General features: G+C 31.4%; 1 protein-coding gene across 4 annotated transcripts; it reads left to right on the top strand.

Annotated features, from left to right (window-relative positions):
• Window positions 1-7,708: 7,708 nt before the first annotated feature.
• Window positions 7,709-10,730, top strand: LOC133316310 (uncharacterized). 4 transcript variants are annotated; one of them, XM_061518045.1, is made up of 6 exons: window positions 7,745-8,046; window positions 8,827-8,863; window positions 8,970-9,206; window positions 9,322-9,369; window positions 10,134-10,299; window positions 10,351-10,730. In XM_061518045.1, the coding sequence occupies exons 1-6, from the start codon at window positions 7,745-7,747 to the stop codon at window positions 10,602-10,604; spliced, it is 1,044 nt and encodes a 347-aa protein (XP_061374029.1). In that variant the 3' UTR covers window positions 10,605-10,730. The 4 variants fall into 4 exon arrangements, with proteins under 4 accessions (XP_061374032.1, XP_061374029.1, XP_061374030.1 ...); XM_061518046.1 differs by having other exon boundaries at window positions 10,134-10,450; window positions 10,511-10,730; XM_061518048.1 differs by having other exon boundaries at window positions 7,709-8,046; window positions 10,134-10,730.
• Window positions 10,731-13,593: the final 2,863 nt, after the last annotated feature.

Here is a 13,593-nt window from a genome sequence, read left to right as displayed (position 1 = left end):
ATTTCACTCTCACAAAGAGGTGGAACCCTCACCTTTACTTTTTTTGTCAACTCTCTCTCCTGCTTTATCTATTTCTTTCTCTCTTAAAATGACACAACTTTACATCCTTTAAAATGACCTACACTTTTCCCTTAATTAACACATCCAAAGTCACAATCATTGATTTTAACTTAATTAGTGAACATAAGGGTCTATTTGCATGTTTTAGAAACTTTAAGGACCTATCACCCTAATTTATATATTCAAGCTGCCTATTTCAAAATGAGGTTTAATTCTGGGGGTGTTTTTTCTGTTGTTTTTAAACTATAATTCAAATTCCAGGAAGTCATATTAGTAGAAAAGATGCTATGTGGAGTAGTGGTAATAACTGAATTCTGTTAAGGAAGAATAGTAGAGTAGAGCAGGAGGTAAGGAAGAAATTAGTGAATGGTAGTGTGTGGATTGCTGTGAGGTGCTTGAAGAAGAGAAGGGGGTGTTGGTTTTTTTTTTTTTTTTTTTTTTTTGGGGTGGGGGTGGGGGTGGTAGCACTCTGCAGTTTCGTTTCACTGTTCAATTCCCTAAGGCTAGCATTCTGTAGCCATCACTGAATAAGAATCTGGTGAGTGTTCTTGCTTTTGGCTGTTTCGTGTTCTATTTGATTGGTGTGAGGATTGGTACCCATCAGTATATAATGTATCTGCTAGCTGTGCTTCAGATGCTATAAATGTGACTGCATTGGGTGAAAGGTGTCAACTGTTTTGGAGTAAATGCAGACTCCAAGTTATAGTTATCATATGTTCAAGTCGATGTATTTGTACTAGCACATTTTTTATATATTTGGGCTGAAAATTTAGCTGGTAGGATTGATGTGCTAGTTTTTTAAATTGTTACCATTTTGATTCATATGATGAAATAGTTGTACAGGAAAGTAAATTCTGATATCTACATGGAGTTTGTTTTATGGTAAGGAAAACTGATCCCTTAGGATAGATGTTAGATGGACAAAATAATAATTACAAAATTTTAATTTTCTTCTTATTGTTTCCCAACTTAGATGTTGAGTTTCTAGCTGTTTAATAATTTGATATAAATTTTATCTTTCTTTGTTCAGCAAAAGTAAAACGTTTATCTTCTAGCTGAGGCTGGAGCAAAAGCAAGTGACTTTGCAATGGCCGGGATTCTTGTATATAACATTTGGTCAACAGCATGATTATTTCTTCTACATTGAGAACTGCTGACTGGAGTATATAGTTAACAAAATATATGCACCATACCAGCTACTTCTTTCCTAAATAATTATTTGGCTGCTCCTCCTGTTAAAATTTTCGTTGAGGCATTGAAGTCTTGTATTTCTCAATTGTTTTGCCATAATGCTGCTGCATGATCATATATTTACACGCGCTTCTTCTGCCCCCTTTTTTCTTATTTCTTTTTTTGTAAAACTTGCATGCTACTAAGGAGCAATTTCATGATGCATCATGAAAAGTTAATATGGTGAGGGGTTTGGTTAGTTTGTGTGAGGTAATAGATTTAGATGTCAGTGCTATCATTGTATATATATAAAAAATAAAGTATAGTACTATAGTTCACTGTTTAAAAATTGGGTCCGGTCGTCGACCCGGCTGAGGTCAGGAGTCATGGGGTCACGGGTTCAACCGGGGGATCACAGAGTCACTATGCTGACCCGATTTTATATATTAAAAAAATATAAATAATATATCCTATATGAAAATATTAAAAAACAAATCACCAATCATCAAAGATTCAAAATATACTTAACATAATTTACTAATTACAATCAAAAGTCAATATTACACAACTTAATTAAAGTATCAAGATACTAAAGTACAAAACTCATATTCTAATGGGGTTACTACGCTGATCCGGTTATGTCTCTTTTGAGTAGGTCCCTGACAGAGAAAAATTTATAGGAAGTAAGAATGAATTTTTGTTTTCCATCGATGACCGTAAGGATTTTATTTGAATGGGTAAAATTTTTACCTTTTCTAGAAGATTCATGGCAGCGAGCGAGGTGAAGACTGAAGACGTCTAAGTCGCTGGGAGATAAGAGAACTATTAAATTTAGGTTTGCAAGTATTTTTATTTTTATTTTTTTAATAAAACAATGTTGTTTCATGGAATTAAAAAAAAAAATATAGTGACTTCCTTTGACCCCTCTGACCCGGGAGTCATTGAAACCGGCCGGGTTTTGGGGGTCGGAGGGGTCGATATGCATATAGGGTCCAACTTGTGATCTCAACTCTCATAAGGGAGGAGTCAGGGTTGATCCGGGTCAACCCGAAAGGCGGGGTAGAATTTTAAAACAGTGCTATAGTTAATATGAAGAGGACTCACTCAGAGAAAACTCCCTCTTTTCTGCAGTTATTCAATGTACCAATACTCAGCCATAGCATTAACTATTATATAGTTTAAAAACCAAACCAAACCAAACTGCAAAGTTTAAGTCATGACAGGCATTATACAAAAGAAATGCTGAGGACACTAGACAGACATGTCTCATCATCCCATCACAACAATCAGAAGATAGGTCTAAGGGAAGTGCAGCACAGCCAGTCTTTCTCTTTCATTTGGTTAATTTACAGGACCCACAACAAAGCAAAAATTCCTTGATTTTGTCGTCGGCTTCAATCGTAGTTATTCTCTGATTAGAATTAGTTGTTATATGGTCCTTTTCTTCCAATAAGTGCTTGTCTTGAAGAGCTTGATTCCAAGCTTATTCTGGGTCCACAAAGTGTGATTGATGTGGTGATTCACCACATTTATACAGTGGTTGTCCAACATTTTATATTTGTCCATTTGGAAAACCAATGAGTGATTTTGACCAAACTTGACACTGTATTTTCTGCACCTAACTTATTCCCAAGCTTTTCTTGGGATCCCTGAGATGAAAAGCATTGGGATTTCCCTTTTTATTAGATGGTAAGTTTTGGTTTTCCATGTTGATGATGTTCACGTGTTTGCATGTAGCTTACTATTACGATTTGCAGTTAATTATTTTCTATCAAAGTTGATTGGGGTGGCAGCTCCACGTGAATTTGAGATTGAGAGGTCCCAAGATTGATTTGTAGCAATCCTTTTTATCAAATTATGATTATGTTTGTGCCATCTTTTAAGCAAAGAAAGCACATGCCATTTGCAACTACCTCAGTAATTTGCCAAGTTAAAAAAGACACAGAACATGTCTCTTTGTCAACTTTAACCATAAACCTAATATGGTGTTGAGTTAATATGTGGCTTCTTTCTTTACCTTGTGTGTTGGAAGCCCATGCTGAGATAGTAATGGTAAGCATTCTAAATCTAATTGCTACCTTGCCATTTGAATGATCTTCACCAATCACCATCTTGAGTATGTAATTGGTTGAGGACATAAACTCATGAGTGCTTCATAATGTATGGGAAGCACATACCTGCATGAGATCAGCATGACCATTATTTGCTTTATGTAGTCTTTTGACTGAATTAATGCAATTTTCAAAATATTTTATCTAATTATTGCAAAAATTAAACATTTTATCAGAAAAATGTAGTGTGGGGGTGTGCGCACAAATTGAATATGAATGAATGAGTGTTTGTCACGTGGCATGTACTATAAGATGCGTGTGAGAGTTTAAATAATACAAGTTATGCATTGCGTGACTAAAACTTGCACATTCTTGTATGTATTTTGTTTTATTATTTTGATAAAATATTTGGATTATATATTAATTCAATAATTTGTTTTTTGCATTATGCATGGTCAAAGGTAAGAGGGATCCTGATTTAACCTTGGTTTTATTCCTATAATTTGCTAGTTTAAAGGAGTGGGCCATGGGGAGAGGGAGAGAGAAGTGCAAGAGTGTTGAGCCAAATATAATAATTATTTTATTTTTTCAGAAATATTCTTAAGATTTTTATTCAAGAGTGAGATTTGTTTGTTTTGGATGTCTCCACTCTCACTTCGAGGGAGATTATGATGAAAGTGATTTTGAATGTGATACACTAAAGTTGTTCTCGGTTCCATAATTCCAGCTGTTTTTCTTGATTTGGGTTAAAATTACCTTATTTACTATTAAGCTTTTGCTAAATCACCAAGTTGCCGCCAAAACAGATAAAATAAATAAATAATGGACATGAATGAATCGACACACTCTATATTCCATTTAACATGAACAAACAAACAGGAATGTTTCATTTATATTTCACCGTTTGTTATGTATGATTGTCCATTACTATTGCTACATCATTATTGGATTGATTGATCTATTTGTGGCCATCCTTATCTTTAAGTCTCATGCGTTAACACAATTCAAGAAATAAAATAGGTACTACATTAAGTTTTGATTTGTTAATATTATAAAAAATTTACACTATGAATAAATTACAGTCAGTTATCTAAAAAAAGTTGTTAAAGGAAAAAAATCTCAATAAGTCTGCTGTGTTTAAAATTATTCTTTCGTATTGGTTTTTATTTAATAATTTGGATTGATACCACATGACACGAATTTAATACGAGCACAAATATATTTAATATAAATTTAAAAAAACAAGTAAGAATCTTCAACATAAACATGATCTGTTTATTTTGTAGGTTAATATGATATGACATGAATAAATCTCAAAGTGTGTTACTTATTATGTGAGAGTTTACACGATAGATATAAATAATTTATCAATCTCAAAATATATTACTTATTATGTTGGTTGATATGAATAACATTTATACTAAATGATACTTTTACCAATATTGTATTGACACGACATATGCATACGAAGATTAACAACTCAAATTTGTGCTTACAACATGAATTTTTTTTGTCATTTTACACTAACACGAATACTATTAGGGGTATGAGCTGAGCCGAGCCGAGCTAATCTATGAAAAATATTTTGAGTTAGGCTTGATCCATTAACTTGGTACGAGCTAAATTATAAGTTTGACTTGGCTTGTTTATGAAAAATTAAAGGCTTGACTTGATTAATTTATAATTATAAAATAACTTTTTTTTTTCAAATTCGCATACGTCCAAATGTTGAGACTATAAATACATCAAATTTTGTATTCCTTTGCCACAGAAAAAAATAAATAATAGAACCCACTCGGAGAGAGGAAAGATGAGTAACTGAGGAAGAAAAGGAGAGACCAATAATCAGAGTTTATTTGTGAAACTGTGACTATGAGAGAATGTCAATAGACAATATTAAAAAAACACGGTTACAAAAATAGGGTTAATGATTAAGTTATATAAACATATACTATTTATTGTAATAATATATCAGGCCAGCTCACGAACTTTCAAGTCAAATCTTATTAAATTAATCTTCGACTTATTTGTTAAACAAACTTTTTTTAAACTTTGAATCTATTTTATTTATTAAATAAGTCAGAGTAGTTAAACTTAAAAAACAAGTCATGCGATCCATTTACATTCGTAAATATTATATAAATAAGACTGAAACACGAAGTTAAAAATGAGTAACCCTGAATACGAATTTCTTGTGACGTGACCGCGGATTGTATTGGAAATTATCATCCCTATTTCTAATTTCTCTAATATTGTAGGTGTTCGATAAATCTGACATTTTGTTGAACAAACTTTATTTAATAACGTGAAAGCATATACCAGATTTGGGGAACTAAAAACCAGTGTTGTTAAATTCGATCCGAGCATCGATTTGGTCGGAGTACTAGGTCACTGGTCGGACCAATTGACCTAGAAATATATAAATATATAAAAATATATATAAATATGAACATATAAATTCAATTATATTCTCCATATCTAAAATAAATTAAACAAGGTTCACAAAATAAGCTAAAAAATATGAAACATAAATAAATAAAAATGCATGTTATTACTATGTCAATTTAAATTGCGACTCAGAATTCCCATAAACATACCTCTCAGTGACATTGAACTCATATTTTTCAAATTCAACTACATTAAAATGACATGTCACATTCTCTAATTTATTATTTCACAAATTGCTTAAGTATTGAAAACTAAGAGATCATTGTAGAAAAGTATACTAGCAAATAAAATTACAAATTTTTTTTAAAATGAGTTTTACATTTTTTTTTATAAGATGAAACAAATTTTTTTTTTTAAAATGCATGACCCGACCGGGTCTCCGGGTTTGACCGGTTTTGTCTGGGTTTTGACCAGGTCGATGCATGACTGGTCTAATGCTTGACCCGAACCGGTCTGATGAATGATTCATCGGGTTCCGAGTCGACCCGGTCGGATCGGACCGGGTTTTACAACAGTGCTAAAAACCCAAATCAAAGGTGTATTTGATTATACTTTTTTTTTCTTCTTAAAATTATTTTGTACAATAATTAATAAAATATGTATTTTTATATTTTGAAAATTAAAATTTAAGATACTAAATAAAAATAATTCAGATATACTCTTTAAATTTAATTAATTTTTTTTTTTTTTACAATTTTAAATTTTTTTCTTTTTCACAAAACATACTTATCAAATGAATTTTTTTTTATTCTAAAAATAAAAAAATTATTTTTCAAAACACATTTCAAACAAGCTCAAGTTTCTATATCAAATAAATGCATACCATTTGCATAATGAACTTTATGGTTGGTGAAAGAGAAAGGACATCATTTATCGAATGTAGCCAACCAAAAGGTTAAGAGTAGCTTTCTAAAATGAGTAGTACTACAGTACTACAGTTACATCTTATGCAATCACAATTGCACACATGGCTAAATCAAACATTTCAAATCCTCATTGTGTAAGCTGCAGCCTCCTTCTAAATATATAATTAATTTGATTTCTTTCAATATGCAACACTAACCTTTGTACATAATTTCATGAATTAAAATATTAAATGAAAAATAAAACATCAATAAACAATTATTAGCAAAATTAATAAATTTCATGGAAAACAACTTTCCAGTCACACACACACACTGTCTAGTCATTACACTGAAAGCATCTAACACTAAACCAAAATTATTCACATAATCAATCTCTCTCTCCCCGTCTTCTTTCCTTTTCCATTTAATAAATAATAGACAAAAACATTTTTTTCTTAACTGCCGTAGACTTAAACTAAATATGATTGGGGTAGGATAATTAGAAGTTTTACATTTAATCTTGATCATTGATCCACTTGTATCCAATGGTTCACATTACTAAAAAAATTAAATCCATTAAATATAAGTGAGATCAATGGTCAAAATTGAGAGTGTAACTTCTACTGATGTAAAGTGATTCTCACTCAATTTGATTAGTATGACTTAGTATAATGATTTTTTTTTTAATTTGTGGGTCCCACTTTTTGAAAAAGCTATCTCTTTGGCAGAAATTTTTTTCGTTTTTAAGAGAGATCCAATGAACCTACCTAATTATCTGAGGCTCATATATTAAGAAAAATTATATATAAAATTCATATAGTAGAAAAAATTATGAGTGAAATCATTTCAGCATGAAAATCGAAGAGTATGCATTTAAATTTTTCTAACGGTAAAACTTATAATAATAATAATAATAAATAAAAGGGTTCCTGCAGAACAAGAAAGAAGAGAGAAATTGTTTACCAAAAAAAAAAAAAGAAGAGAGAAATTAACTCAAAAAAAAAAAAAAAAAAAAGAGAGAGAGAGAGAAAGAGAAAGCAAATAACATAACCAATGCATCATCAATCTGAACAACGAACAAACTCACTGCTGAATTCACACAAGAGTATTAAGAAACATATTACAGATTCTAGAGAGAGAGAGAAAGTTTCTAGAGAGAGAGAGGTTGATATGGGTGGAGTAACTTCATCAATGGCGGCGAAGTTCGCGTTTTTCCCACCGAACCCAGCATCGTACAAGCTGGTGAGGGACGAGTTGACGGGGCTTTTGGTGCTAAGCCTCTTCCCTCACCGCGAAAACGTGGAAATTCTGAAGCTTCCGACGCGGCGAGGAACGGAGATAGTGGGCATGTACATTCGGAACCCAATGGCAACTTCCACTATACTCTATTCTCACGGTAATGCTGCTGATCTTGGCCAGATGTATGAGCTCTTCATCGAGCTCAGCATTCACTTGCGTGTTAATCTCATGGGGTACTCTCTCTCTCTCTCTCTCTGTGTGTGTGTTTTTGAAGTTTTTCTAATTTTGATGCTTTGTTCTTCTTGTTATGTCAGTTTTGGTTTCTGGTTTTTCCAAATTTAGCTTTTTTATGAGGAAAAAAATCATGGGCAGTTGGTTTTCTCGGGGTTTTATTTTTATTTTTATTTTTGCTTAGAGGTATGAATCGTGGATAATTTGGAATATTGGGAAATGGGTGTTCTGTAATTTGTGGGAATCAAAATGGGGTTGCTTTGGTTTACTTTTTTATTTTTGTTGTTGTTTTATTTGAGTTTGATATATGTTTTTTTTGGAAAAAGGAAAAAGAAAAATGGAGGATTTATTTGGAAGTTATGGAATTTGTGATCACTTGGAGTTCTTTGTGAGGTGACTTGAGTTGTTTTTGATTTCATGGATATAGGATTGAATGTTGCTTATTCAAAGGTTTGGAATACTGGTTGATCTTTTTTCTTGTTCTTTCAAGTGTGTGAGATCTTTGCATATTTTGCCAACTGCCTGCCCCGGTGTGATATGTTTGTGATTGCTGTCATCTTTACTACTGTGCATCTGTTTGTATTTCAAGTTCATGAACTTAGAGCAATTCATTTGGGAACCTATTATCACTTGGTGAAATTGGTGTAGTTGTTTAATCTCTATCTGGAAGTGTATGTATTTTATCTGTAAAGCATTGTGAAGAATGTTATCATTTTTGCTCCACACAAAAGATGAAGTGTAGAACAGCAATTTTACTCAGACTTATCTATAATTTTGTGCAGGTATGACTACTCCGGGTATGGCCAGTCATCAGGGAAGGTTTGTAAGAATATGAAATGCTTGTTCATGTTGTGTCATGCATAGATGTGGAAGGTGATAGAGCTAAAAACATCTGCTGATGAACATTCGTTTGCCTGAACTGCAGCCAAGTGAGCAGAATACATATGCAGATATTGAGGCTGCGTATAAGTGTCTAGAAGAAAGCTATGGTACCAAGCAGGAAGATATAATCCTTTATGGACAATCTGTTGGTAGTGGTCCTACCTTGGATCTTGCAGCTAAATTGCCTCAATTGAGAGCTGTTGTTCTGCACAGTCCCATACTTTCAGGCTTAAGGGTCATGTATCCAGTCAAGCGTAGCTACTGGTTTGACATATATAAGGTAGCATGCTGTTTTGATTTAAAATCATTTATTGACATTTCTAATCAAATATTGCTGATTTACAGGCACATGAATTCCTTAATCTAATCAGGTGCTGCTTTGTGTTGATATGCAGAATATTGACAAAATTCCACTAGTTAATTGTCCAGTTCTCATAATTCATGTAAGTATTCTTTAAAGATATTTATCACACTATATAACTGCATCATCTGTTGTTATTGAGCTATATAGCCTTAGCTTGAGAATTAGTTACATTCTTCAAACATTTTGTTTTTGTTTACAGTGTATCCTTTTTCTAGAATTACTCACAACTGGTGTCTTATTCATTGGTTCTTTGCCCCTTGTTAAGAAATCCTTTACCTTTATTGTAGTTTCCCCATAATTGAAATATTTTTATAGTTCTAGACTTGGAATATTTAAAAAATTATGTCCTCTTCTCATTATTTCCATATGACTTGGAATGATTTTTCGTCTATGCTTGCTATGCATGCAATGACACATACCTTTTAGATAATCTTAAATGATTTCTCGTGAGTACTAGTTTGGCAGTCATTTTATTATTACTATTGTGAATGAAATACCTTCAATCTATGAGATTCTTCTTCATCTTTTCTTATTAACAACACCATTTTATTTAGCCAAAATAGTAAGCTGAGATCAATGGATAAATTTCAGTTTTAAACATTGAAGTGTGCCATCAAACATAGTGGTAAGATAATTTGAAGTTCATACCCCAACAGATAATAAATCCTGCAAGCTATTAGTTTAGTTTTCTTTTCTTTTTATCTTCTGCCTTACACTTGAGGAGGGTATATGAAATTTTATGAGTCTCAACATACCTTATCCACAAATATTAACGTAATGAAGAATGTAGTAAAAATCTTAAGAATTCAGTTGCTCAGCAATATCCTTTATGTTATTGTGTAGGGGACTTCAGATGAAGTTGTAGATTGTTCCCATGGTAAACAACTATGGGAACTGTGTAAAGAGAAGTATGAACCACTATGGCTCAAAGGAGGTAACCACTGTGATTTGGAGCTCTTTCCAGAGTATATAAGGCATCTGAAAAAGTTTATAGCCACAGTTGAGAAGTATCCATCACAAAGATACAGTTTCAGAAGGAGCATAGATCAATTCGAGCAACCGCGGAAGAGTACAGATGTTTTTGAAGTTAGCAGAAAGAGCACTGATCACAGAGAAAAACCAAGGCAGAGCACAGACAGGCCTGAAAAACTTAAGAATTTGTCTAATAATGCTGAGAAACTGAGAATATCCTTTGATCTTATGGATAGGTCTCGGAGAAGTGTGGATTGTCATGAGAAGTCTCGAAAAAGCATTGATCATCAACTTGAAAAAGCAAGGAAGAGTGTTGACAGGTTGGACAGAATAAGGGTCTGATGATTCTTGTTTTAATCAAATTATATTCATGTTCGGCTTGGCTTTCTGGTATTTTTTTTCCCTTTTATCAAATTGGTCTATTGGTTGTGTAGTATGGCTTATGTCATATGTGATAAATGTTGGCATTAAAGGAAGAGTTTGGTTTTATAATGGGATTCACTCTTCACTCTGATGCTATCACCTCTTTCTCTCTTGCTCTCTCCTTATGTGTGTGTGTATAAATTCCTTATCTAAGATATGCTACTAAAGCTTTCTGGACTAGGGATTGATAAATTCTCAATTACACAGAAAAATGCATGGGACACATTCTCTCTCTCTCTCTCTCTTCTTTGTGAGAATCCGGAAAATAATCACCTAGTAAATATGCAAAGGAAAGACTGCTTATAAAAATTTTCCTCACCCTTATTCTTGTTAGTACGAGTTTAATGGAGAGTTGTGGTCCTTGTAATTTAGGTTCGAGGTAGATTTTGGTTTTTAAATGTACCCTCGTTTGGGACTAATTGTTTAGGTTTTTTTTTTTTTTTTTTTTAAATGTATCCCCCCTCCCAAAAAAACACCAATAAAAAAATTATTAGGATTAGAATTGGTGGGTGCATTCTCATTAAAACGCATTGAGAATCAGATGTTGTTTAGCATGTTCTTTGCATCATGTTCTATAGTAGTATACTAATGTTCAGCACTTGCAAACATTATCTTAGAGAATATTTTTATGAAGCAAAAGCAATCGCTTTACAACCTTGATGTTGATCCTTTTCGGCACTCACTTTTTTCTTTTATACATACTTTTAAGTCAAAAAGTACACATAGCATGATCCATTAAGAAATGCAGAATGTTGTTGCCAAATAAATATATAATTTTCATTACAAAAATAAAATAAAATAAATATATAATTTTAAATTTAGCAATAAATTATACTTCATTTTTTTGACTAATTATCGATCCAATAATTTATAATTGTTAGATTGATGAAAATCAACGTTTAAGATATAGTTGTAAGAGGATGTAAACGAAAATAGGTTATAAGTATAACTTCACTTCTCTCTATATATATATATTTTTCCCTCTTACTAACAAACATTTGCTTGTTAGTAATACAAAAATTTGCTTGCTTCATGAGAGGGGACAAATAAAGCAAAATTCAAACTAATTTAAATTTTGGGAAAAGTATTTGTCATTTTTTTTTTTTTTGATAACAAGTATTTGTCATTTTAAATGACATAAAGTTATGTCATTTTAAAAGAGAGATATCATTTTAAAAGAGAGATAGAGACAGAATAAATTTTTTATTTAAATTTTAAATTAAAAAAAAACCACCCACTTTATCTCTTCTATGATTTTCATTTTCTGTGTCTATCTCTCTTAAAATGACATAACTTATATCATTTAAAATGACAAACACCAAATACTCAAATTTTAAAGAGAGAAATATGATAGTGAGTCAGTACATAATTGAAGAATTCTCCAAATTTTCTTCTTATGATGAGGAACAATAAGAACAGAAACTCGAAGGCCGAGCTTCAGGGAAACAAACTTATATTACTTTACCTTTCTTTGTACGTACTTTCTTGAAAAGATTATATTCCACAAAATTATTGGAAGAATTCTTTACACAGTAAGAATTTTTTCTTCCTTTGATCTTTCCAAAAGTTTCTTGTACTTTGCGGGAGGGTTATAAAGAGGTTGAATTTGATATTTGAATATTATTTTCACAAACGATATGGTGAATTATGAATGATTAGTTAAATGGAAATGAGAGAAAAATTCATTTCTACATGAAGCCTTTCACAATTTGTTGTAATCCGAATCATATATTTTAATAAGAAAAAAATGTTTGTCAATTTAAATGACACAAAGTTATGTAATTGCAAAAGAGAGATAGACATAAAAAAATATTTTTTTATTTAAAATTTAAATTAAAAAAAAATCTCCCACTTTCTTCCCACATGATTTTTATTCTTTATGTCTATCTCTCTCCTAAAATGACATAACTTATGTAATTTAAAATGACAAACACCAAACCCTTTTAATAATTGATTTGATTCAAGAATTGGTTTAAGTTATAAATAAAGGGGAATTGTTTTCTCATTTAATAAGAGATAAATTCATCTTCTTACACTCATATTTGAGTCAACATTTTTTCTTTTTTCAAAAACTTTTTATCTCTTTGATTCAATGGTGATTAGATAGGTAGTAAGTTAATAGTAAAAAATTTTGGTAGTAAGAATCTCCCTCTATATATATGTATATATATATATAAAATAAAATTTTAGTAATATTATTAAATTATTTGTTTTAAAAATTGTATAATATAAAATTATTCTCCATGACACCCTAAGATATCACACTACACTCAATAATGGCCCCCTCTGCATCCCCATGAAAAAACCCCTCTCTCTTTATCAATTTTAACAAATCTTCTCACTCTCACTATCTCTATTTTTTTATATGAAATTAACAAAGCTGCTATTATTCGATTGTTTTGTTTCGAAATTCGTTCATATCATTCCCATATTTTGAATGTTTTGTTTCGACTCATTATCTTCCATTGATTAACATTTTTTTATACCGACATTCGGTGCGTTAATATTTTTTAATGCTTTAATATTTCATTAAGGATTACTTTTCAAACTGAAAGAATAAATTGTGTTGGACAAATAAATTAAAAAAAATTCAAAACATGGCCAGTAAATTAAAAAAAAAAAATCAAAACTCAAGGTGAAATACAATAGAGCATAACAACATATTTATTGGGGACTTATAATATTTCAAATACTTCATTTACTGATATGTTAGTGTATTTTTTTAGTCTGTATTTTTTTATTTTTTGGACTCAGAGATCTAGAAGTGTTTACTTTTCAATGTTAGTTAGCTTGCTGGAGTATTGTTCTACAATATATCTTGATGATTATATTTGAATAATTTTACTGGATTCAACAGCTTGTCCAAGCATCTTTTAGGTACAATGCATTGCAACATACATTTTTTTAA

This window comes from Gastrolobium bilobum, unplaced genomic scaffold (assembly GCF_033153095.1).
Source record: "Gastrolobium bilobum isolate Gb01-03AN ecotype WA unplaced genomic scaffold, APGP_CSIRO_Gbil_v1 utg20096, whole genome shotgun sequence".
NCBI classification, from domain to species: Eukaryota; Viridiplantae; Streptophyta; class Magnoliopsida; order Fabales; family Fabaceae; genus Gastrolobium; species Gastrolobium bilobum.
The sequence above is the reverse complement of the archived record's forward strand: the minus strand, read 5'-3'. Positions and strand labels throughout refer to the sequence as shown.

Bases quoted from the DNA above. Each gene is read 5' to 3' on its own strand.
- LOC133316310 (XM_061518048.1), top strand. From the start codon at position 7,745: ATGGGTGGAGTAACTTCATCAATGGCGGCGAAGTTCGCGTTTTTCCCA. The intron at 9,207-9,321 runs GTAGCATGCTGT...GTTGATATGCAG, and splicing joins ACTGGTTTGACATATATAAG to AATATTGACAAAATTCCACT. The intron at 9,370-10,133 runs GTAAGTATTCTT...GTTATTGTGTAG, and splicing joins GTCCAGTTCTCATAATTCAT to GGGACTTCAGATGAAGTTGT.